Below are 22,321 nucleotides of genomic sequence, written 5' to 3'. Positions count from 1 at the left end.
CCTCATTAGAACTGAGTCAAGTGCATTCCTTTTTATAGCTGTGGGTCATATCATTTAATCAATATAAAAAGTGGACCATTTTTCTGCCCTGGAGAATTGTCAACATTCTCGTTTTGGTTGATTGTGTTTTCACTCGAAATGTGAATCTGTCCCTTATGTTCATGATGAGCTGTAGTTGATCTAGAGGCTTAACGACTTTCTGATTCAGCTTTTCATCAGGACTGTATTCCAGGCGGTGTTCTGTGTTGCCTGTTACAGCACACTGGGCAGCATGGGATATCTGGTTGTCCCCCAGTGGTAAGGGAAGAATAGCAATCAGGTGATGTCAGCCTCCTCCATCAGAGTTTCATCTGACAGAATCAGTCACATTAATTGTGTCCTAAATCGGACTTCATTAGAGCTTGCAAGACAGTGACTTTGCCTAATTCTGTTCATCCTCCTCCATGTATTTTAAAATTCATTTAATAACTTTGGTTTGTTTTAATGACAATACTTTGGCCACCTGATGCGAAGAGCTGACTCATTTGAAAAGACCCTGATGCTGGGAAAGATTGAAGGCAAGAGGGGAAGGGGATGACAAAGGATGAGATGGTTGGATGGCATCACCAACTCGATGGACATGAGTTTGAGTAAACTCTGGGAGTTGGTGATGGACAGGGAGGCCTAGCATGCTGCGGTCCATGGGGTCGCAAAGAGTCGGACACGACTGAGCGACTGAACTGAACTGAATAAATTTGCTACTCAATATCTTGACCTCCAGCTCTCCTTCACTGCACTTCAGTTGCTTGTTCCCACAAACAGTCCTCCACTTCATTATTACCAACATCTTCAATGTTTATCATCTCAATTTCAAGCATTCTATTTGCAACAACACCTTTTTATTTTGACTTCCCCGTTTCTCGTCCCATATTTTAGTTCCACTCAACTGTAACCGTTTATCAATCAACCACTACTTCCCATCCCCGTCACTCACCTCTGGCAATGCAGGAGTTTTGCTGTTGTTGTTGTTGTTTTCAATTAAGAACTTTTCCTTACCAACTCTACTGTGTAACTCTTAGGGTCTGTGACAGAAGAGTAAACTGCTTATTACACAGTGTGATTCTATATCTCAGTGAAGCTGGAGGAAAAGATGAAAATGACCGATTGTCTTTCTCACTGTAAAATAACCCACTTTATCTGTTATTATGCTCTTTTTCTTAAAATCGACTTTGTCTGATATTAATACTGCTCTGCTGGCTTTCTATGTTACTCTTTGCATGATGTATCTGTTCCTTTCCTTCTACTCCCAACCTATCTCTTTTCTCATGTTTAAATTGCAGCTCTTTTTTCTAAAGAAAGATTTGAGTTGCCAGATAACAGGAACATGAATTTGTAATTACAAATCCTCCCACAAAGCAAAGCTCAGGCTCAGATGGCTTCTCTGCTCAAATTCTATCAAATAGTTAAAGAAAAAAGAATATGGACACTTTATAAGCTCTGTCAGAAAAAAAAAAAAGGAATATGAGAAGATGTTTAAAGTCATGAGTTGTTCAATAAAGCTGATTAGATTTTCGATTTTTTTTTAAAAAGTGAAATTCTTTCTTTTAAATTCATTTTTAATCTCTTTTTCTTGTTTTTTGGCGACATTGCACAGTTTTTAGAATCTTAGTTCCCTGACTGGGAACTGAACCCTGGTCATGGCAGTGAAAGTGCAGAGTCCTAACTCCTGGACCTCCAGGGATACCCTAAGTGTAACATTTTTTCTTTTGTTTTTAATATATATTTTTTTAATGTGGACCATTGTTACAGTTTTTAATGCTTCTATTTTATGTTCTGTTTTTTTGGCCATGAGTCATATGGCATCTTAGTCCCACAACCAGGGATCAAACAGGCACCCCCTGCATAGGAAGGCCAGGTCTTAACCACTGGACGGCCAGGAAAGCCCCCTAAAGTGCAACTCTTGTCATAATATGGGCTTCCCTGGTAGCTCAGTTGGTAAAGAATCCACCTACAATGCAGGAGACCCCAGTTCGATACCTGGCTCAGGAAGATCCACTGGAGAAGGGACAGGCTACCCACTCTAGTGTCTTGGGCTTCCCTGGTAGCTCAACTGGTAAAGAATCCACCTGCAATGTGGGAGACCTGAGTTCAATCCCTGGGTTGGGAAGATCCCCTGGAGAAGGGAAAGGCTGACCACTCCAGTATTCTGGCCTGGAGAGTTCCATGGACTGTATAGTCCATAGGGTCACAAAGAGTCGGAAACAACTGAGCAACTTTCACTTTCTTGTCACAATATATGGTTACCTGTGTTTCCTTCCCATGTGACAGCTTATGTGTTTTCACTGGAAACAGGCACAAGGAGGCATTGCTTATATTCAAGTTAATATTTTATTTCTTCCTTTGGTTTCTGGTTACATTTTTGTACATTTTTCATGAAAATTCACTTTTCTGGATGTGTATTATGCTTTTAAATGTTTCTGCCAGCATTTACAACATTGAAGTCACCTTGTCCACTAGCAATAAATACACAGCCGTAAATGCATTCCGCCTTCACAGTCCATAGAGGCTCACGGTGCCCCTCGAACCAGCAGATCTTCCAGTGCATGGAGGGATTCCACACAGCATCCATGTCCTGTAGTTAAGACAATTCATCACTAGGGATGTTTCTGTTAAGTCTTAGAAGTGGAGGCTGCTGGCTGTTGATCATTGTTCTCCTCCAGGCTGTGTCGGATCCCATATCCAAAGTATATGGCAAATCCTAGGAGGGGAATGAGACAATGAGAAGGGAAAGTAGGTGCTCTCCTCATTTACAAATACCAAATAGAGCTCCTATCATGGTGTCTGGTACAGTTTAGGAGAGAGGTAGTAGGAAGAATATTGGGCTCTGTCACTCAAGAAGCTCTGTAACCCAGAAAACCACTCACCAATCGCCATCCAGATGCCAAATTGGGCCCAGGTCCGAGTGGTCATCTGTATCATTAAGTAAATATTCACAGAGGTGCTCACCAGGAAGACAGCAGGCATAGCAGGGACCTGTGAGCAAAATCAGTTCATTCCTGAACACACCCCAGATGTCTGAAAGGGGGACTCTACCCCATGTGGGCAGGAAGACTCCAGTTCTACTCAGACTGTGTGCTCAGTGCTTAGTGAGACTGAGTTTGTAAAGCACTGAGTGTGGATCAGGGAAGAGTTCATTGGTTTCCGCAAATCCCCCCGTTGCCTGCCCAGCAAAGGATGTTTAGACCTAAAGCACGCAGACCTCCTTCACTTGAGGTGGACACTTTGGGCACATGAGGTCACCTACCCTGAATGGAAGAGTACTGGGGTTCTGGGGCTGCCTCCAGATGATGACTGTGACCCCAGTGATGAGCAGCAGCAGCAGCACAGCCACTGTTGTGAGCACAGGGTCTCCAGAGAACACCTGGCTGGACCACCGGTACAGGATCAGGCTCAGGATTATCAGCAGAAGCACTGCAAGGGTCAAGGTGGAGAACAGGCTGGACCCAGAAGACAAAGATGTCAGGACCTCGGGTCACATCCCTCCCCAGGCTGCCCACATCAGGAGGGGCCATCATATCTCCAAGGCTCCTCAACTGACAAAATACACACTCCAGTACCATCCTGTCAATTTCAGAATATGACCAAGGAGAAATCCCACTGCTCACCAAGCAGGGAGGCACATCCATAGACAATCCGGCCAGATTTCCAGGTGGGGATGGTGCTGGGAGGGAACCACAGACTCTTTAGAATGCCTGAGATTCCTGCTTCAGGTTCAGATTCCAAAGGACCTCCTTCAACTTCAGGGTTTGTCTCAGTTTCCTCCTCTGTTTTCTCCTGGCTTCCATTCTGGGCTCGTTGACACCTGAATTAGAAATGTTAAAGCAATAGTAGTAACAGACCCTACCGCTGATCCAACATCAGTCTGTCTAATGCCTCTCTTTCCCCAATCAATGGTAGCAGGACATTGAAGAGGCAGCATGAAGGTGGAAGATGATTCCCTCCCCATCAACCCTTACAAGTCAAAGACCTTTGGCCCAGTCCAGGTGTCATGGGGTCTCACCTGAGGACAAGGACAGAAAATGTCACCAGGAAGTAAGCGAGCAGGGAATGAAATGACATGAGGTCCACCAGGTCAGTGAAGTCGAAGAGTAACGCCATGACCGCTGGGATGAGGGAGCAAGGACAGTGGGATAAGAGTGAGAAACCACTGGAAATATGCAAGTTAAGAAGTATGATTTTAAAAGGGTGAGTTTTGTTTATTCACCTGCAAGAGTTCCAGGAACCAAAACAGCCATGATGGGGGTTCCTGTGGGGGCAACGGTGCGGACAATGATGCGGGCATTGGTGGTGCGGATCATGATGGTGCGGGCATCGGTGGGGGCAGGGATCCAGGCAAGTCCCCGGAAAAGGAGCCCATCCTCTGCCATTGCATAGGTCAACTGAGCCATGATAAACATGATGCTCAGAAGGCTGGAAGAGAAAATGGGAATGTGTGAGAAGGGGCAGAAGCAGGAAAGACCGGGGCTTTTGCTCCCTGGTCTACTTGGGGAAGATGTCTTTCTGTCTCATCTCTCAGTCCCGAGGGCTGGGGATACCCAAGCGTCTGACAGTAGATGAAGAGAAAACCATGAGACTGACCTGTATAAAAGAATGCAGAGGGTGCCAACAGCCACGACATATTTGGCAGAGTCCCACCCGACACAGATGAAAGCCTGCGGCAAGGGGCTCTCGAGCTGAATCAGGTAGTAGGGCACCATGAGGGTGAGGGCCGCCGAGACACCAAAGCACACCAAAAAGCAGATGAAGAAGGAGATGACGACAGCCAAGGGCATGGACCACTGAAGACGGCTGGCTTTGCTCCCTGCAGGAGGAGGTATTGGGTCAGTAAACACACTGGGGTGAAATCACCAAACTCACTTTACTCTTCAACCTTCAAAAGCAGCCTGACCTTCTACTCACCCCTGTGCCCAAGGGCAGCCCATTCTGTTCCCAAACCCTGATGGGACACACGATGCCCATGTTACCTGCACTGACAATGCCAGCAAAACCAACAAATGCGTAGAAACATGTAGCTGCTCCCTGGAGAACTGCATCAAAAGCAAAAGGCCCAAACCTTCCAGAACTCCGAAGGCCCAAGCTATGGTGAGAGAAGCAAAGAGGAAGAACGTGGATGAGGTGTGTTCGGCCATCTCTACTGGGCTCCTCCCTTAGTACCACAGGTCCTGGGCTCCAGGGACCCCCATTCTTGGACCATCACCCCAGGTCTCATTAGTTCCCACCATGTTCCCAACTCTGCACACCATACACACACGCATTACTACAACCAAGGGTACCCTCCTAACCTGTAGGCATCACCAGATCCAGCTGCAGCCAATTGGTAGTCCTGTTCCATGAGCTTCCAGTTGTGCAGGTCTCCCTTAATGAAGCCAAAGACGATGATGAAGCTGAGAACCAAAATGTTCAAGCCTGTGAACACTTTGTAAATCAGGGTTGACTCATAAACTCTCAGAGCCAGGAGTCCTGTGGGAAAAATGGAAAATGAGACAACAAAATAACTAAATCCAGGACTCCCCTGGTGGTCCATTGGTTAAGACTCTGAGCTTCCACTACAGGGAGCATAGGTTCAATCCCTGGTCTGGGAAGTTCCCCATGCATTGCAGTGAGGCTAGAGAAATAAGTAACTAAATGCAGAGAGACAGAAAGCACACTAGTGGCTGCCCAGGGCTGGTGGTTGGTGGTTGTGCACAGATGGCAGTGACTGCTCAGTGGGTACAGGGTTTCCTTTTGCTGTGATGAAAATGTTTGGTACTGGATGGGCTGGTAGTTTCACATCACTGGGAATGTACTAAGTGCCACTGAGTTGGACACCTGCAGATGGATATTCTCTTACTGTGACCATCATCACACAATATCCATGTCTATTAGATCATCTTAAACTTTTACAATGCTGTATGTCAGCTGTTGTTGCGGTTCAGTTGCTCAGTCATGTCTGATTCTTTGCGACCCCATGGACTGCAGCACACCAGTCCCACAGTTTGCTCAAACTATCTCCCACAGTTTGCTCAAACTCATGTCCATTGAGTCGGTGATGCCATCCAGCCATCTCATCCTCTGTCGTCCCCTTCCCCTCCTGCCCTCAGTCTTTCTCAACATCAGGATCTTTTCCAATGAGTCAGTTCTTCTCATCAGGTGGCCAAAGTATTGGAGCTTCTGTTTCAGCATCAGTTCTTTCAATGAATATTCAGAAATGATTTCCTTTATGATGGACTGATTGGATCTCCTTGCAGCCCAAGAGATCCTCAAGAATCTTCTCCAGCACTACAATCAAAAGCCTCAGTTCTTTGGTACTTGGCCTTCTTTATGATCCAACTCTCACATCTGTACAAGACTACTGGAAAAACCAGAGCTTTGACTAGACAGACCTTTGTCAGCAGTGATGCCTCTGCTTTTTAATATACTTTCTAGGTTTGTCATAGCTTTCCTTCCAAGGAGCAAGTGCCTTTTAATTTCATAGCTGCAGTCCCATCTGCAGTGATTTGGTAGCCCAAGAAAATAAAGCCTCTCACTGTTTCCATTTTTTCCCCATCTATTTGCCATGAAGTGAATTATATCTTCCCTTGTATCTCAGTCAGTAAAGAATCTGCCTGCAGTGCAGGAGACCCGGGTTTGATCTCTGGGTTGGGAAGATCCCCTGGCGAAGGAAATGGCAACCCACTCCAGTATCCTTGCCTGGAAAATCTCGTGGACAGGGGAGCCTGGTGGGCTGCAGTCCATGGGAAAGAGTTGGGCACGACTGAGCGACTAACACTTACTTAAAGCTGGGAAAAACAATAAAATGGTTAAATTTACATGAATTTCCTCTCAGTTAAACACACACACACGCACACATACACACACACACATACACACACACACACACAGCTTTGATCTCAGTATAGAGGAAGAAACTTGTTGTTCTAGGTAAATGATTCCCAGCTGGGGTGATTTTGTGCTCCAAGGGACATTGGCCCTGCCTGTTGACATCCCATTGTCACACTTTGGGGGTTGGGTGTCACTGGTACCTAGTACATAAAGATTGTAGGTGCTACTCAACATCCAAGAATGATTTTTTTGGGGGGTACCCCACTTGTCATGTGGGATCTTAGTTCTCTGACCAAGGATTGAGCCCAAAACTTCATCAGTGAAAGCATAGTGTCCTAACCAATTGGACAACCAGGGAATTCCCCCAACAACAATTTTTTTAAAAAACAGAAAATGCACAGGACAGCACCCCCCCCCCCACCTAAGAATGATCCAACCTAAATGACCAATAGTCCAAGGGTAGGAAAAAATGCTCTCTGTCTTGCCTTCCTCTCTTTCTTATTCCAAACCATTTTCCCAGTCCTAATTCCCCACCCTTCTGCCTTCGAGCCTTCCCCATGACAGCTCCCCCTCCACCTGCTCTTCCCTTTTGTCTCTGGTCTCCTCTCACCTGTGAGCAGCAGCACGAGGCCCAGGGCAAGAAAGTCTGGAAACGAGGCCAGGAAGGAGGGCATTTGCAGAGAGAAAGTTCCCCCTAATGCCTCAGAGATGTGGTTCCCAATCAGGCTGTCAAATGTGGAGCTCCAGGCCTGGGCTATACAGGCAGTGGCTGCAGCAACAGAAGGAGGAATGTTTACAAGCAGACAGAAACTGAAACCCTATTATGCACCGTGTGAGATATTTAGAGCAGGAGGTGAGCAAACAAACACCCGATCTCAGAGTTTCTCATGGGGCGGACAGGGGAGACCCAGGTGATTCACAAAAAGGCCAACTATTTAATATGCTAGGAGATAGAAGTGATGGAAAACAAAGAAACACAGGTAAATAGGAGTAGGAGGGACTAGATCAGAGTTGAATTGTGAAATTGAGGTGTAAGAGAAAATCCAGGAAGGCAACAGCTGAGCAAAGACTTCACTGTGGTCAGGGGATGAGCCTAGGGACTTGCCTCCCTCTCACCCGCTCCCTCCAGTTCCCTTTCCTCTGGTTTCTCGGTCCATCATTTAAGGAAAGCAGGATAGACCTGCATGCAATGAGGTTGTGCAGTTTTCCTGCCACCGTTCCCCCTCTCCCAACCCTGCCCCGAGGGTGGATAACAGGGTTCTGATGAATGAGTGCAGCTGCCACTCATCTCTCCTACTTTCTGCATCTTAAGGCCCACTTCTCCCCGCTCCCCATCGTCTCACCAATAATTAAATACAGTAAGAGGTTCCAGCCACTGATGAAGGCGTACAGTCGTCCCATTGTGACATAGCTGATGAAATACACAGTGCCAGGTCTTTCTACTCCAGCTGCCAACTCGACATAGCAGAGCCCAGACAACACAGTAGTCAGGCCGGCCACCAGTAAGAAAAGGATGATTGCTGGTCCAGCTACGTATTTGGCTACTCCCCCAATCAGGATGTATATGCCAGCTCCCAACATGTTGTCCAAACCTATCACCACCAGGTCCAGGGTGTTCGGAGGATGGGTCTCAGAACTCTCAGGTTCCTCCCTGAACTGTGGCTTCCTGCGGACCAGCTTCTGACCAAACTGGCGAAGATACTGACCCAGCATCGTAGACATAGTTGAGAAGGCTACGATCTGCTGAGAAAGCAAGACATGAAGTCATCAAGCAGGTCCATCTGCCCTTGACCCTGGAAGCTCAATTCCAGAGAGGAATGGAGGGATGGGGAGCAGGTGGTAGAAGGACGCACTGGGCAAGTTCTCTCTGTGTGAACTTGGTTTCTTCAAACATAAAGAAGATTTTTAATGTTTCAAGATTACTCGAAGATTTGCTTGAAGAGAAGTGAGGGGTGAGAGAATATGTCTTCCCAAATGTGCCACTTTGGCTCAGGGATTCTTTATGAGCTGAAGGTAATTAAGACCCAGAAGGCTTGGAGAAGCTTCCTGTCACTCCCTTGTCTGTGTGTGTCAGTTGCTCAGTCACGTCTTTGCAACCCCAATGGACTCCTCTGTCCATGGGGTTCTCCAGGCAAGGATACTGGAGTGGGTTGCCATGCCCTCCTCCAGGGGATCGTCCTAACCCAGGGACTGAACCCAGATCTCCTGCACTGCAGGCAGATTCTTTACCATCTGAGCCACCCTTAAGCCACTCGCCAATATACAAATACCGTATGATTCCACTTCCATGAAGTATCGAGAGGAGTCAGAGCCACAGAGACAGAAAGTAGAATGGTGGTTTGCCAGGGGCTGGGGTTAAGGGAAAAATGGGGAAGTATTGTCAAATGGGGCACAGTTTCCATTTTACAAGATACAAAAGAGCTCTTCAGATTGGCTGGACAGCAATGTAAATATACTTAACATTACTGAACTGTGCACTTAAAAATGATGTAGATGGGAATTCTCTGGCAGTCCAGTGGCTTGGAGTGAGAACTTTCACTGCCATGGACCTGCATTTGATCCCTGGTGGGGAAACTAAGATCCTGTGAACCATATGGGTATTGGGGCTGAATTTTTGAAAGACGGTTATGATGGTAAATATTATGTTATGTATATTTTACTACCTTTTTGCTGTTGTTGTTGCCAATGATAAATAATAGAGACCAGCTTCAAAGTGTTGCTGGGTGTAACAAACCCTAGAGTGATTTAATATAAATCAACATAGCCTTAACTTGAGCAAACTCAGGTGGTGGTGAAGGACAGGGAAGCCTGATGTGCCACAGTCCACAGGGTCGCGAGGAGACGGACATGACTGAGTGACTGAACAACAACCTACCATCATCCCCTACAGACACCAGCATCTGCTGACACGCAAGTCCTTCACAGTTCCCTCGTATCAGCAGATGAGGAGCTTATAGACTCAAAAGGCGGACGGTATACAAGAGACTGAAGTGGATGGTCCACATATTATAGGCCCTGTATAAGAACAATCTTCACTATTGTTTGAGCACAATTACCACACACCCCCCAAAAAAAGAGTGATAAATAGCCGGCCTGCCAATGTAGGAGATGTAGGAGACACTGGTTCGATCCCTGGGTTGGGAAGATCCCCTGAAGGAGGAAATGGCAACCTACTCCAGTATTCTTACCTGGAGAATCCCATGGACAGAGGAGCCTGGCGGGCTACAGTCCATAGGGTCGCAAAGAGTCAGACAGGCTGAAGTGACTTAGCACACACGCAAGAACCTCCAGGCACTGATCCAACCTCCCTTCCCGCTGCCCCCACCCCACCACTGATTCTCACACAAAACACAAGAGCTCCCAGCTCCTGTTTTCATCTGTAAAATGGGTCTCTCCACCCTCAAGTTGGAGCCGGGCTGACCCCGCACACTCTGGGGTTGCAGAAGTCTCTTTAGGAGGATGTGAACTCAGTGCCCAGTCTCCCACAGAAGAGGGTGACCCAAGACTTACTGGATCCTTGGAGCAGAGCCTGGAGCACTGGGTCAGTCACGGAGGCTGAGGGTAATCATGTGGGGCTGGAGCTGAGACATCTCCAAGAACCGAAGCAGGAAGTCCTGAGCACAGCAGACAGTCCTCACCCCTGGGTCGATGGGTGGAGATGGGGCTGGGAGGGCGGGGACCATCTACCGTGTTGCTATCAGCCCTGACTCCTGTGTGGTTACCCTCAGGGGAGGTTCTGAGAGGGTTTTCTTTTTTTTTTTTAAGTAGTTAAGATGATTTTTTATTAATTAGGTTATTGATTGGTATGCTTGGTCTCTGTGGCTGCGTGCAGGCTTTCTCTAGTGGCAGCGAGTGGGGGCTACTCTGTGGCGGTGCAGGACCTTCTCACGGCTGCGACTTCTCTTGTTGTGGAGCACGGGCTCTGGGGCGGGCGGGCTGCACTAGCTGTGTCTTGTGGCCTCAGTAGTCCTGGCTCTAAGAACGGGCTCAGGAATTGCAGGGCACAGGTTTAGTTGCTCCACACCATGTTGAATCTTCCTTGATCAGGGGTCAAACCTGAGTCCGCTGCATTGACGAGCAGATTCTCTACCACCAGGGAAGGCCCTGAGCTGTTTTCTTTGTTGTAGTAAAGTACACACAACAAAATTTACCGTTTAATTCATGTTACATGTCCAGTTCAATCATGTTTTGTGTGTGTGTGTGTGTGTGTGTGTGTGTGTGTGTGCTAAGTCACTTGAGTCGTGTCTGACTCTTTGCAACCCGCCACAAACTGCTCTGCCCATGGGAGTCTCCAGGCAAGAATACTGGAGTGGGTTGCCATTTCCTCCTCCAGGGGATCTTCCCAACCCAGGGATTGAATCCAGGTCTCCTACATGTCTTGCATGGGCACCCGGGTTCTTCACCACTAGTGCCACTTGGAAAGCCCCTCAGTCATGTTAGGTATATTCATATTTTGTGCAACCAAATTCCAGAACATTTGTCATCTGGCAATGCTGAATCTCTGTTCCTATTAAACAACAATTCCTTCTTTTTCCTTTTCCAGTTCCTGGCAATCACCATTCTATTTTCTGTCTCTGTGAATCTGATGACTCTAGAGACTTCACTTAAATGGAATCACACAATAGTTCTCAAGTGTAGTCACGCTTATTTTACCGCGTATGATATCTGCAAGCTGCATCCATCATGTGTTAGAATTCCTTTCCTTTCTAGTGCTGAGTAATACTCTATTATTGGTACCTATCACATTGGCTTATCCATTCTTTGGTCAGTGGGCACTTGGGTTGTCTTCACGTTTTAATTATTGTGAAAAATGCTGCTATGACCATGGGTGCACTCTCAGTTCTTTTTGGTATATCCTCAGAGGTAGAATTGCTAGAGCATAAAGTTCTAAGATTTTTATCTGCTTGTGATGGAGAAGATGTTCACATATTGAGGTATGGGAAAGTCATTTTGCTTATACATGGTTCATCTTGAACTGTGTGTGAACTAAACCAGCCTGTCTAACCCCCACAGCTCATCTGCTTTAACCATTGAGGTCAAGAGCATCTGGTGTGAAGATAAGAATGAGCATCTCCATTCTCATGGCGTCCATGTTAACACTCCCGCCAAGATAAGGTTCCCTTCCTGGACACCAGGGCCCTGCTGTCTCACTGTCTACATACTAAGCCTGTTTCTTTTTGAAACTTGAAGGAATACACCCTGTCGTGTGTGATGTATGTTCTCTGTTGGATGGGGCATAAGACTGTGCTGGAAACCATGCTTCAGTGGGACAGTTCTGAGAATTCCCTGGCAGTGCTCTGGGTGTTCACTGCAGAGGGCATGGGTTCAATCCCTGGTTTGGACTAAGGACCGTGCACACTCCCCTCCTCCCACATGCCATGCAGCAGGGCCAAAAAAGAAGAGAAAACCAGATCAGTTTTTCAGAGTTACTTAAGAGGCTGCCTCCTAGGCTATAGTGCTCAGCTTGGCTCAAGTAAAACTCTTTTATTCCTGTTAGATTGTTAATTGAGTCTTTCCATGGACACTTGAACTCATTTGATCATAAAGGACCATGAGACGTGTGAGCTATAAGACTTGGGACCCGAATTACAACCCTGCTCCCTCCCAGTCCTCTTGCTGGGCTCCCCACTGTCTGCACATGACCTGAGACACTCCAGTGTGGGGGGACACACAAGCCCAGCTGGACCCCAACCAGGAGAAGGGGAACTTAAGGACTCTGATGTTAATTCAAGTAACAGACATGGAACCAGCATCTCACGTGCATCCAGCCTTGCACAAAGGATGGAAGAGGGTAAAGGGGGTGTGACTTGGTCTGCTTCTTCAGGGAGCTCTGTTTGCTGGGAGAGCTGAGCACAGAGATGGAGAAGGAAAATGATGCACGAGATCAGGAGCCCTGCTCCTCCTGGAAGGAAAACCCGAGAGTGAGAGAGGAATATTGCAGCTTTGGAGGATGCTAGTGAAGTGTTGACTAGATTCTGACCCGAGTCAAGTGACCCATGTGCTAAAACACTGGGCACAAAGCAGCAAAAGGAGACCAAAACACAGCACTCGATGGACTCTCACATTTGCTTCCTTTTTTAACATTGAAGCATAGTTGATTTACAATATTGTAAGTTAAAAAAAAACAAAAAAAAACAGCCACACGAGATGAAAGAGGCTTAACCTATTTCAGAAAGTTTTAGTTGGTTGAGTGAGGATGCACGTGAACCCCCAAAGCTGGTTTAAAAAAATAATCTGGTGTTAGTCATTCAGTTGTGTCTGACTCTTTGTGAGTCCATGGACTATGGCCCGCCAGGGTCCTCTGTCCATGGGATTCTCCAGGCAAGAATACTGGAGTGGATTGCCATTTCCTTCTCCAGGGGATCTTCCCAAACCCTGTGTTTGAACCAGGGTCTCCTGCATTGCAGGCGGAGTCTTGACCGTCTGAGCCACTTCTGTGTTTCTTGTTGGCTGGGCAGGGTCTTCGTGCTGCGGGGGCTTTCTCCATTTGCATTGATGGGGCGGCTGCTCTCTAGTCACGGTGCTCAGGCTTCTGTTGTTGGGGAGCTCAGATCCTAGGGTCACAGGCTTCAGCTGTGGCACAGGGGCTCTAGAGCACAGGCTCAGTAGCCAGGAGGATTACTTTAAAAGAAGACATTGGAGATGCGACAGATGCAGAAAGAAGCCTTCTTGGAGCCTCCCTCATCAGACTCAAAGCAGAAAGTTCTGGTACATATGGCTGCCAGAAAGTCCCTCTCTGAGCAGAGGGTGCGCCCAAATGGCTCCCAAGGGTCCAATGGTGAGTAAAACTAGGACAATAATTGTGGTCACAGTGGGGGAAGGAGAGGGTGGGAGGCATTGAGAGAGTAGCATGGAGACATACACGTGACCATGTGTAAAGCAGATGGCCAGTGGAAAGTTGCCATATGATGCAGGGAGCTCAGACCTGATGCTCTGTGACACCTAGAGGGGTGGGATAGGATGGGAGGTTCAAGAGGGAGGGGACACAGGTCTACCCAGGGCTGATTCATAAAGACATATGGCAGAAACCAATACAAAGTTGTAAGGCAATTATCCTCCAATTAAAAACAGAGACATTTACATTTTTTTGTTGTTGTTAATTTTGCTCTCTCGGAGTTTTCTAGCCTGAAGAAGCTGGAAAGACCACTCACACCTGCAGAGACAAATATTATTACAAAGCATCTCATCTCTAATTTCTTAATTTATTTGTCTTTCCCAAAGAAATCCATTTATTCTTCCCATAAAAGCCTTTTCTCCCTACACCCCTCTACTGAGTTAGGTACCGAAGCCTGTAGCTTTAATCATTTAGCAAGTCATACTTTTGTTGTCTCCTGTATATAATCCTTCTTCCTGGTAATTTGTTTTTTCTGTGTCTTTTTTGCAGACTTCGGTCCAAAAACCTAAGAGGATAAAGGGGGGAAGTGTTTTTGTTCCAAGAGCAGCAAAGTTTAACTGTTTCCACAATATGATGTTGCTACTGCATAAAATGTGTGGCCAAGTAAAGGAAGTAGTGGACAGCGTTCAGGCATTTAACGTTGCCATAGAGACGACTATGTGCCAGGAACTAAAATAGGCATCAGAGCCTTAGAAGGAAAAAGCTCCACTCCCCACTTTAACAATAGGGGGCATTGGAGACAGTTTATCTGGAATCCATTTCACACACCTTTTTTTTTTTTTTAAATTTTTAATTGGAGGATAATTGCTTTACAATGGTTTATTGGTTTCCGCCATACATCGCCATGAATCAGCCATAGGTACACCTATGTCCCCTCCCTCTTGGGCCTCCTCTCCTACCTCCCACCCCATCCACCCCTCTAGATTGTCACAGAGCACTGGGTCTGAGCTCCTTGGGTTATAGAGCAACTTCCCATTAGTGATCTATTTTACACCTGGTAATGGAAATGTTTCAATGCTCCTCTCTCAATTTGTCCCACCCTCTCCATCCCCCACTGTGGACACAGTTGCTTCTCTATGTCTGCGTCTCTACTGCTGCCCTACAGATAGGTTCATCAGTACCACCACCTTTCTAGATTCCATACATATGCGTTAATGTAGAATATTTGTTCTTTTTTCAACTTACTTCACTCTGTATTAAAGGTTCTACATCCATCCACCTCATTAGAACTGAGTCAAATGCATTCCTGTTTGTGGCTGTGGGTCATACCATTTAAACTGGTATAAGTACTGGACCATTCTTCTGCCCTGGGGAATTGTCAACATTCTGGTTTTGGCTGATTGTGTTTTCCGTGGAAATGTGAATCTATCCCTTATATTCATGATGAGCTGTAGTTGATCTAGAGGCTTGATGACTTTCTGATTCAGCTTTTCATCAGGACTGTGCTCCAGGCGGTGTTCTGTGTTGCCTGTTACAGCACACTGGGTAACATGGGATATCTGGTTGTCCCCCAGCGGTAAGGGAAGAACAGCAATCAGGTGATGTCAGCCTCTTCCATCGGAGTTTCACCCGACAGTTTCACTCTCCATTGTTTCCCAGCCTGTATTTCAGTAGACCTTGCAAGACGGTGAACATGCAGAATTTTCCTGTTCATCTTCTATTTTTAAATTCATTTAGCAAATTTGCTGCTCAGTTTCTTGACCTCCATCCCCCCTTCTCTCTACCGCAGTTGCTCATTCCCACAAACAGTCCTCTACTTCATGATTACCAATGTCTTCCATGTCCATAATCTCAGTTTCAAGCATTATTTTCTTCAGTGACACCTTTTGGTTTTTACTTCTCTAGTTTCACTTCCTATCTTTTAGTTCCACCCAGCCATAACCACTCATCAGCCAACCATTACTTCCCACCCTCCTTCCTCACTTCTGGCAATGCAGGGTTTTTATTTTTCCAATTAAAGAACTTTCCTCATCACCTCTACTATGCAATTCTAAGAGTCTGTGACAGGGAAAAGTAAAGTGCTTATTACACAGTGTGATATATGTCTCAGTAAAGCTGGAGGGAAAGATGAAAATGACCATTTCTCTTCCGCAGTAAAATAATCCATTTTATCTGTTATTATTCTCTTTTTCTTAAATTCTCCTTCATCTGATATTAATATGGCTATGCATCTTTCTTGTGGTACTGTTTGCACAGTGTATCTCTTCCTCTCCTTCTGCTTCCAACCCGTCTGCTTTCTCATGTTTAAAATGCAACTCTTTTTTAAGATTTGCATTTATGTTTTTTTTCTTATTTTTTGGCCACACTGCACAGTTTACAGGATCTTAGTTCCCCAACCAGGGAATGAACCCTGGCCATCCATGGCCGTGAAAGTGCTGCGTCCTAAATCCTGGACCTCCAGGGAATTCCCTCAAGTGCAACTCTTTTTTTTTTTTTTTAAAGATTTTAAAAATATTTGTAAAGTCTTTATTGCTTCTGCTTTATGTTTTGGTTTTTTGGCCATGAGGCATATGGGATCCTAGTCCCATGACCAGGGATTGAACCTGCACCCCCTGCATTAAAAGGCAAGTCTTAACCACTGGACTGCCAGGGAAACCCCCTGAAGTACAGCTCTTGTCACAATATATGGTTAACTGTGTTTCCTTCCCATGTGACAATGTATGTATTTTCACTGGAAACAGGCACAAGAAGGAACTGCTTATGTTCAAGTTAACATCTTATTTCTTCCTCTGGTTTCTGGTTACATTTTTCATGAAAATCCTCTTTTCTGGATGTGTATTATGCTTTTAAGTGTTTCCTTCAGCATTTGCAGCATTAAAGTCATTTTGTCCACTAGCAATAAATACACGGCTGTAAATGCATTCTGCCTTCACAGTCCATAGAGGCTCACAGTGCCCTTCAAACCAGCAGATCCTCCAGGGCATGGAGGGATTCCACGCAGCATCTCTCTCCTGCGGTTAAGATGACTCAGCACCAGCGATGTTTTTGTCCAGCATTTGGGAGGTGGAGGCTGCTGTGTTGCTCAGTGTTCTCCTCCATGTTGTATCGGATCCCATATACCAAGTATATGGTAAATCCTAGTAGGTAAATGAGACAGTGAGAAGTAAAAGCAGGCGCTCTCCTCACTTATAAATACCCAATAGGCCTCCTATTATGGCAGCTGACACAGTTTAGGGGAGAGGTGGTAGGAAGAGGACTGGGTTCAGTCACCCAAGAGGCCTCTTTACTCCAAAAAGTCACTTACCAATCCCCATCCAGATGCCAAATAGGACCCAGGCCCCAGTGGTCATGTGTTCCATCAGGTAAATGTTCACAAAGATGCTCACCAGGGGGGAAAGGCAGAGCAGGGACCTGAGGGAAGAGTCAGGTCATCCCTGAACACACCCTAGATATCTGAAAGGGAGTCCCTATTCCATGTGGGAGGGACAAGTTCAGAGCAATTCAGGCTGTGTGTTCAGTGCCTACTCAGATCGTGTATGTAAAGCACTGAGTGTGGATCAGGGAAGGGTCCATAGGTTTCAGCAACTCCCCTTCCTCCCTGGTCCAGCAAAGGAAGCTTAGACCTAAAGCACGCAGACCTCCTTCACTCAAGGAGGACACTTTGGGCACACGAGGTACCTACCTTGAAGTGAAGAGCAGTGGGGTCCTGGGGTTGCCTCCAGATGATGACCGTGACCCCAGTGATGAGCAGCAGCAGCAGCACAGCCACTGTTGTGAGCACGGGGTCTCCAGAGAACACCTGGCTGGGCCTCTGGGCCAGGATCAGGCTGAGGATAATCAGCAGGAGAACTGCAAGGGTCAAGGTGGAGGAGAACAGGCTGGACCCAGGAGCCAAAGATGTCAGGACCTCGGGTCACATCCCTCCCCAGGCTGCCCACATCAGGAGGGGCCATCATATCTCCCAGACACCTCAACTGACAAATATACACTCCTACCCATCCTGGAAATTTCAGAATACCACCAAAGAGAAGTCCCACTGCTCACCAAGCAGGAAGGCACATCCATAGACAATCTGGCCAGATTTCCGGGTGGGGATGGTGCTGGGAGGGAACCACAGACTCTTTAGAAAACTTAAGGTGCTGGCTTCAAGTACAGAGTCCAAAGACCTTTCTTTGACTACAAGCTCCATCTCAGTTTCTTCCTCTGTTTTTTGGTTCTTGCTTAAATTCTGGTCTGAGTGATACCTGAATTAGAGGTATGATGGCAACATGAACAGCAGTCCCTACTCACCCAACATCACATAGTCAAATCCATCTCTTTTTTCACAAAAGCAGAGCAGAACATCTAGAAGGCAGCATGAGGCAGAGAGGATTAGCCCCCATCAATCCCCACAAGTCAAAGACCCCCAGTCAGGGTGGAGTGGAGTCTCACCTGAGCACAAGGACAGAAAAATCGACCACCAAGTTAGCAAGCAGGGACCGAAGTGACATGAGATCCATCAGATGACTGAAATGGAAGAGTAGCTCCAAATGGAAGAGCCCCCCTAGAGGGAGGACCTAAACAAGGTGGGGGGATGGAGTGAGAAATAGCTGGAAATATGCAAGCCAAGGAAGATAATCCAAAGGGAGTGGTTTTGTTTATCTACCTGCAAGGTTTCCAGAAATCGTGATGACCCTGATGTGGATACATGTATGGGCATTGATCTGGGCAAGAAATCAGAAAAGGAGCCCGTCCTCTGCCATTGTGTAGATCAACCAAGACATGGCAAATCGGTGTTCAGGAGTCTGGAAAAGAAAACAGAGAGGGGTGAGAATGTGCAGAAGCAGGAGAGACCAAGGCATCTGCTCCCTCATCTACATGGGGTAAGGTGTCTTTCTCTCTTGTCTCTCAATCCCAAGGGCTGGGATACACGAGCATCTGACAGTCAACGAGGAGAAAACCAAGACACTGACCTGGATGAAAGAGCACAGAGGATGCCAACAGCCACGATATATCTGGCAGGGCCCCACCCAACATGGAGAAAAGCCTGTAGAAAGGGGCTGTCAGGGTGAATTTGGTAGTAGGGCACCATGAGGGTGAGAGCTGCTGAGACACCAAAATACACCACAAAGCAGATCAAGACTGAGACCACGATGCTGATGCGGATGGACCACTGAGGATTTTGGGCTTTCTCCCCTGCAGGATTAGAGGAAATACTGGGTCAGGAAACACACCAGAGGGAAAGCACAAAATCCCCTTTCCTGTTGACTTCCAAAAGAAACCCCTATGCTCATGTGAGCCCAATCGGAGGCCACACCCTGGATGGGACACACAGTGACCGTGTTACCTGTAGTGACAATGGAATCAAAACCAATAAACATGTAGAAACATAAAGCTGCTCCTCGGAGAAGCCCATTAGGGCTGAAAGGCACAAACCCTCCAGAACCCAGAGGCCGAAGCTATCATGAGAGAAGAAGCAAGAAAGAACGTGGGTAAGGTGTGTTCAGCCAGGTATACTGGACTCCTCCCTTAATATGACAAGTCCTGGGCCCCAAGAGCCCTTCCTCCTGGATACCTTAGGCCAGGGCTCTTTAGGTTAGTTTCTCAGTTGTGTCCAATTTCAAACTCATGGACTGTAGCCCAACAGGCTCCTCTGTGCATGGGATATTCCAGGCAAAAATACTAGAGTGGGGTGCCATTCCCTTCTCCAGGGGATCAGGAAGACCCAGGAATTGAACCTTGGTCTCCTGCATTGCTGGAGAAGGCAATGGCATCCCACTCCAGTACTCTTGCCTGTAAAATCCCATGGACGGAGGAGCCTAGTGGACTGTAGTCCATGGGATCGCTAAGAGTCGGACACGACTGAGCTACTTCACTTTCACTTTTCACTTTCATGCATTGGAGAAGGAAATGGCAACCCATCCCAGTGTTCTTGCCTGGAGAATCCCAGGGATGGGGGACCCTGGTGGGCTGCTGTCTAGGGGGCTGCAGAGAGTCAGACATGACTCAAGCAACTTAGCAGCAGCACCAGCTCCTGCATTGCGGGTAGATTCTTTACTGTCTTAGCCACCAGGGAAGCCTAAGATCTCTTCAACCCCCAGATTCCCAGCTTCAACATCTGGAAGTTCTTGTTTCACGTACTGTTGAAGCCTAGCTTGGAGAACTTAGAGCGTTACTTTGCTAGCGTGTGAGATGAGTGCAATTATGCAGTAGCTTGAACATTCCTTGGAAATGCCTTTCTTTGATATTGGAATGAAAACTGATCTTTTCCAGTCCTGTGGTCACTGCTGAGTTTTCCAAATTTGCTGGCATACTAAGTGCAGCACTTTCACAGCCGTGATTAAGACTATCCCCAGAAAAGAAAATGCAAAAAGGCAGAATGGTTGTCTGAGGAGGCCTTAGAAATAACTTAGAAAAGGAGAAAAGGAAAGGTAATATCCATCTGAATGCAGAGTTCCAAAGAATAGCAAGGAGCGATTAGAAAGCCTTCCTAAGTGATCAATGCAAAGAAATAGAGGAAAACAATAGAATGGGAAAGACTAGAGATCTCTCCAAGAAAACTAGAGATACCAAAGGAACATTTCATGCAAAAATGGGTGGGCACAATAAAGGACAGAAACAGTATGGACCTAACAGAAGCAGAAGATATTATGAAGAGGTGACAAGAATACACAGAAGAACTGTACAAAAAAGATCATAATGACCCAGATAACCATGATGGTGTGATCACTCACCTAGAGCCAGACATCCTGGAAGTGAAGTGAAGTGGGTCTTAGGAGGCATCACTAAGAACAAAGCTGGTAGAGGTGATGGAATTCCAGCTGAGCTAGTTCTCCTCCACCAGTTCTGGGAAATTACCCTTCTCCTCTCTGTCTTGATGAATCTGACCACTCCAGATACTCCATTTAAGTGGAATCACAGAATATTTGTCCTTTCCTGTCAGGTTTATTTCACTTAGAAGAATGAGTTCATGAGGTTCCTTCATGTTGTAGCATGTGTTAGGATCCCCTTCCTTTTTAATGATGAAGAATACTCTATTATTTGTGCTTGACACATCAGTCCATCTATTTCTCAGTCACTGGGCACATGGATTGCTCTCATGCTTGAGTTATTGCAAATAATGCTGCTGTGAACATGGGTGTACAAATATCTCTTCCAGAGTGTGCTTTCAGTTCTTCTGGGTATATATATATCATCAAAAGTAGAATTGCTGAATCATGGGGTTCTAAGATTTTTATCTGTTGGTGATGGATGGAGAAAATGTTCACATATTGAGGGGAGGTCAATTTGGCTTATCCATGGTTCAGCCAGAACTAGGTGTGAAGCAAGACTGCATTGTCCAACCCTCACAGCTCACTACTTTAACCCCTGGGGTAAAGAACATCTATTTTGAGGATAAGGATGAGTAGATCCCTTCTCAAGGGCTTCCCAGGTGGCTCACTGGTAAAGAATTTGCCTGCCAAGCAGAAGACACCAGTTTTATCCCTGCATCGAGAAGATTCCCTGGAAGAGAAAACAGCAACCCACTCCAATATTCTTGCCTGGAGAATCCCATGGACAAGGGAGCCTGGCAGGCTACAGTCCATGGGGTCACAAAGGGTGAGACTTGACTTTGTAAACACACACATCACTAAGACCGGCCTACTGATTGATTCTGAAAGAATTGAGAGAACCCTGACTTTTTCAATTCTCAGAATAAAGAAATCTCTCAGGGGGTTTCCGACTAAGTGGACATGAGTTTGAACAAACTCCAGGAGATAGTGAAGGACAGGGAAGTCTGACATGCTGCAGTCCATGAGGTCACAAAGAGTCTGCATGACTTGGCAATTGAACATCAACAACACAATTTTACAGGAATTTGGTACCTAGTTTTTTCCACATTGTCCAAACTCTCTGTGCCTTAATAAAGTCTACCCAACCAGACCCATTGAACAAATGACAAAAGTCATAAGGGTATAAATCCTTTAAAATATGCAACAGCCCAAGCTCCAGCATTAGGCCATCCTAACTATAAGTAACCATTTTCACTCTTTGCTCTTGAAGATAGAAGATTCACCCTGAGCATATTCACTCAGAGACATGATGACCCATATGGACTGATTGGCTATTCTGCACCCGGAGTTAGATTTCTAACCAAATGCAGGTTCAGCCACTTGCTGCTCAACAGACAATAAACCATGGGGCAAGCTTTCATTGAGCAGAAAGATGCTTAAGCCAGTGATCTGAGGAAAGGTGGACTTGCATCTAAGACAGTTCTGCTCAGCCATGACCATCTTAAAGGGAAACAATCTCAGTTAATTGTTAAGGCAGGAAGTCACAGTCATTTTTCCATTGCTGCAAGCCTGCTGACTTCCTATTTTCTCCAGGACACTGTGTTGCTCAAGTGACCCACCTGCAACCAGAGATTCTCTTGCCTGTGTGGTCCACCTGCATTTTAATAAGGGGAAGCTACGGGGGTAAAGTCAGTCAGTTTTAAACCATTTTTTTTTAGCTACACCATTAGGCATGCAGAGTTTTGTTCCCCAGTCAGGGGTCGAACCCATGCCCGCTGCACTGGGATTGTGGAGTCTTAGCCACTGGACTGCCAGGGAAGTCCCTGGAGTATAACTCTTCACATAATTCGTCCTCTCCTGAGTTTCCTTCCAATGGGGCAGTCTCTGTGTTCTT

General features: G+C 46.4%; 2 protein-coding genes across 6 annotated transcripts; both read right to left on the bottom strand.

Moving 5' to 3' along the window:
- Window positions 1-2,348: 2,348 nt before the first annotated feature.
- Window positions 2,349-10,456, bottom strand: LOC121816556 (cationic amino acid transporter 3-like). 5 transcript variants are annotated; one of them, XM_060399115.1, is made up of 12 exons: window positions 10,351-10,456; window positions 8,184-9,855; window positions 7,451-7,609; window positions 5,322-5,499; window positions 5,004-5,116; window positions 4,618-4,840; window positions 4,244-4,449; window positions 4,040-4,142; window positions 3,645-3,841; window positions 3,284-3,450; window positions 2,904-3,012; window positions 2,349-2,737 (listed from the first exon to the last, which is right to left on the bottom strand). In XM_060399115.1, the coding sequence occupies exons 2-12, from the start codon at window positions 8,560-8,562 to the stop codon at window positions 2,649-2,651; spliced, it is 1,923 nt and encodes a 640-aa protein (XP_060255098.1). In that variant the 5' UTR covers window positions 8,563-9,855; window positions 10,351-10,456; the 3' UTR covers window positions 2,349-2,648. The 5 variants fall into 5 exon arrangements, with proteins under 5 accessions (XP_060255098.1, XP_042088316.1, XP_042088317.1 ...); XM_042232382.1 differs by having other exon boundaries at window positions 8,184-8,583; XM_042232383.1 differs by having other exon boundaries at window positions 8,184-8,580.
- Window positions 10,457-17,130: 6,674 nt separating this feature from the next.
- On the bottom strand, window positions 17,131-22,235 carry LOC121816558 (cationic amino acid transporter 3-like). Its single transcript, XM_060399126.1, has 6 exons — window positions 20,389-22,235; window positions 18,628-18,850; window positions 18,321-18,459; window positions 18,107-18,231; window positions 17,720-17,919; window positions 17,131-17,524 (listed from the first exon to the last, which is right to left on the bottom strand). Exons 3-6 carry the CDS (start codon window positions 18,372-18,374, stop codon window positions 17,319-17,321), a joined length of 585 nt encoding a protein of 194 aa, XP_060255109.1. The 5' UTR covers window positions 18,375-18,459; window positions 18,628-18,850; window positions 20,389-22,235; the 3' UTR covers window positions 17,131-17,318.
- Window positions 22,236-22,321: the final 86 nt, after the last annotated feature.

The sequence above is a fragment of the Ovis aries genome, chromosome 14 (assembly GCF_016772045.2).
Source record: "Ovis aries strain OAR_USU_Benz2616 breed Rambouillet chromosome 14, ARS-UI_Ramb_v3.0, whole genome shotgun sequence".
In the NCBI taxonomy this organism is placed as follows: Eukaryota; Metazoa; Chordata; class Mammalia; order Artiodactyla; family Bovidae; genus Ovis; species Ovis aries.
Note: the sequence above shows the minus strand (reverse complement) of the source record. Positions and strands in the feature narration are given on the sequence as shown.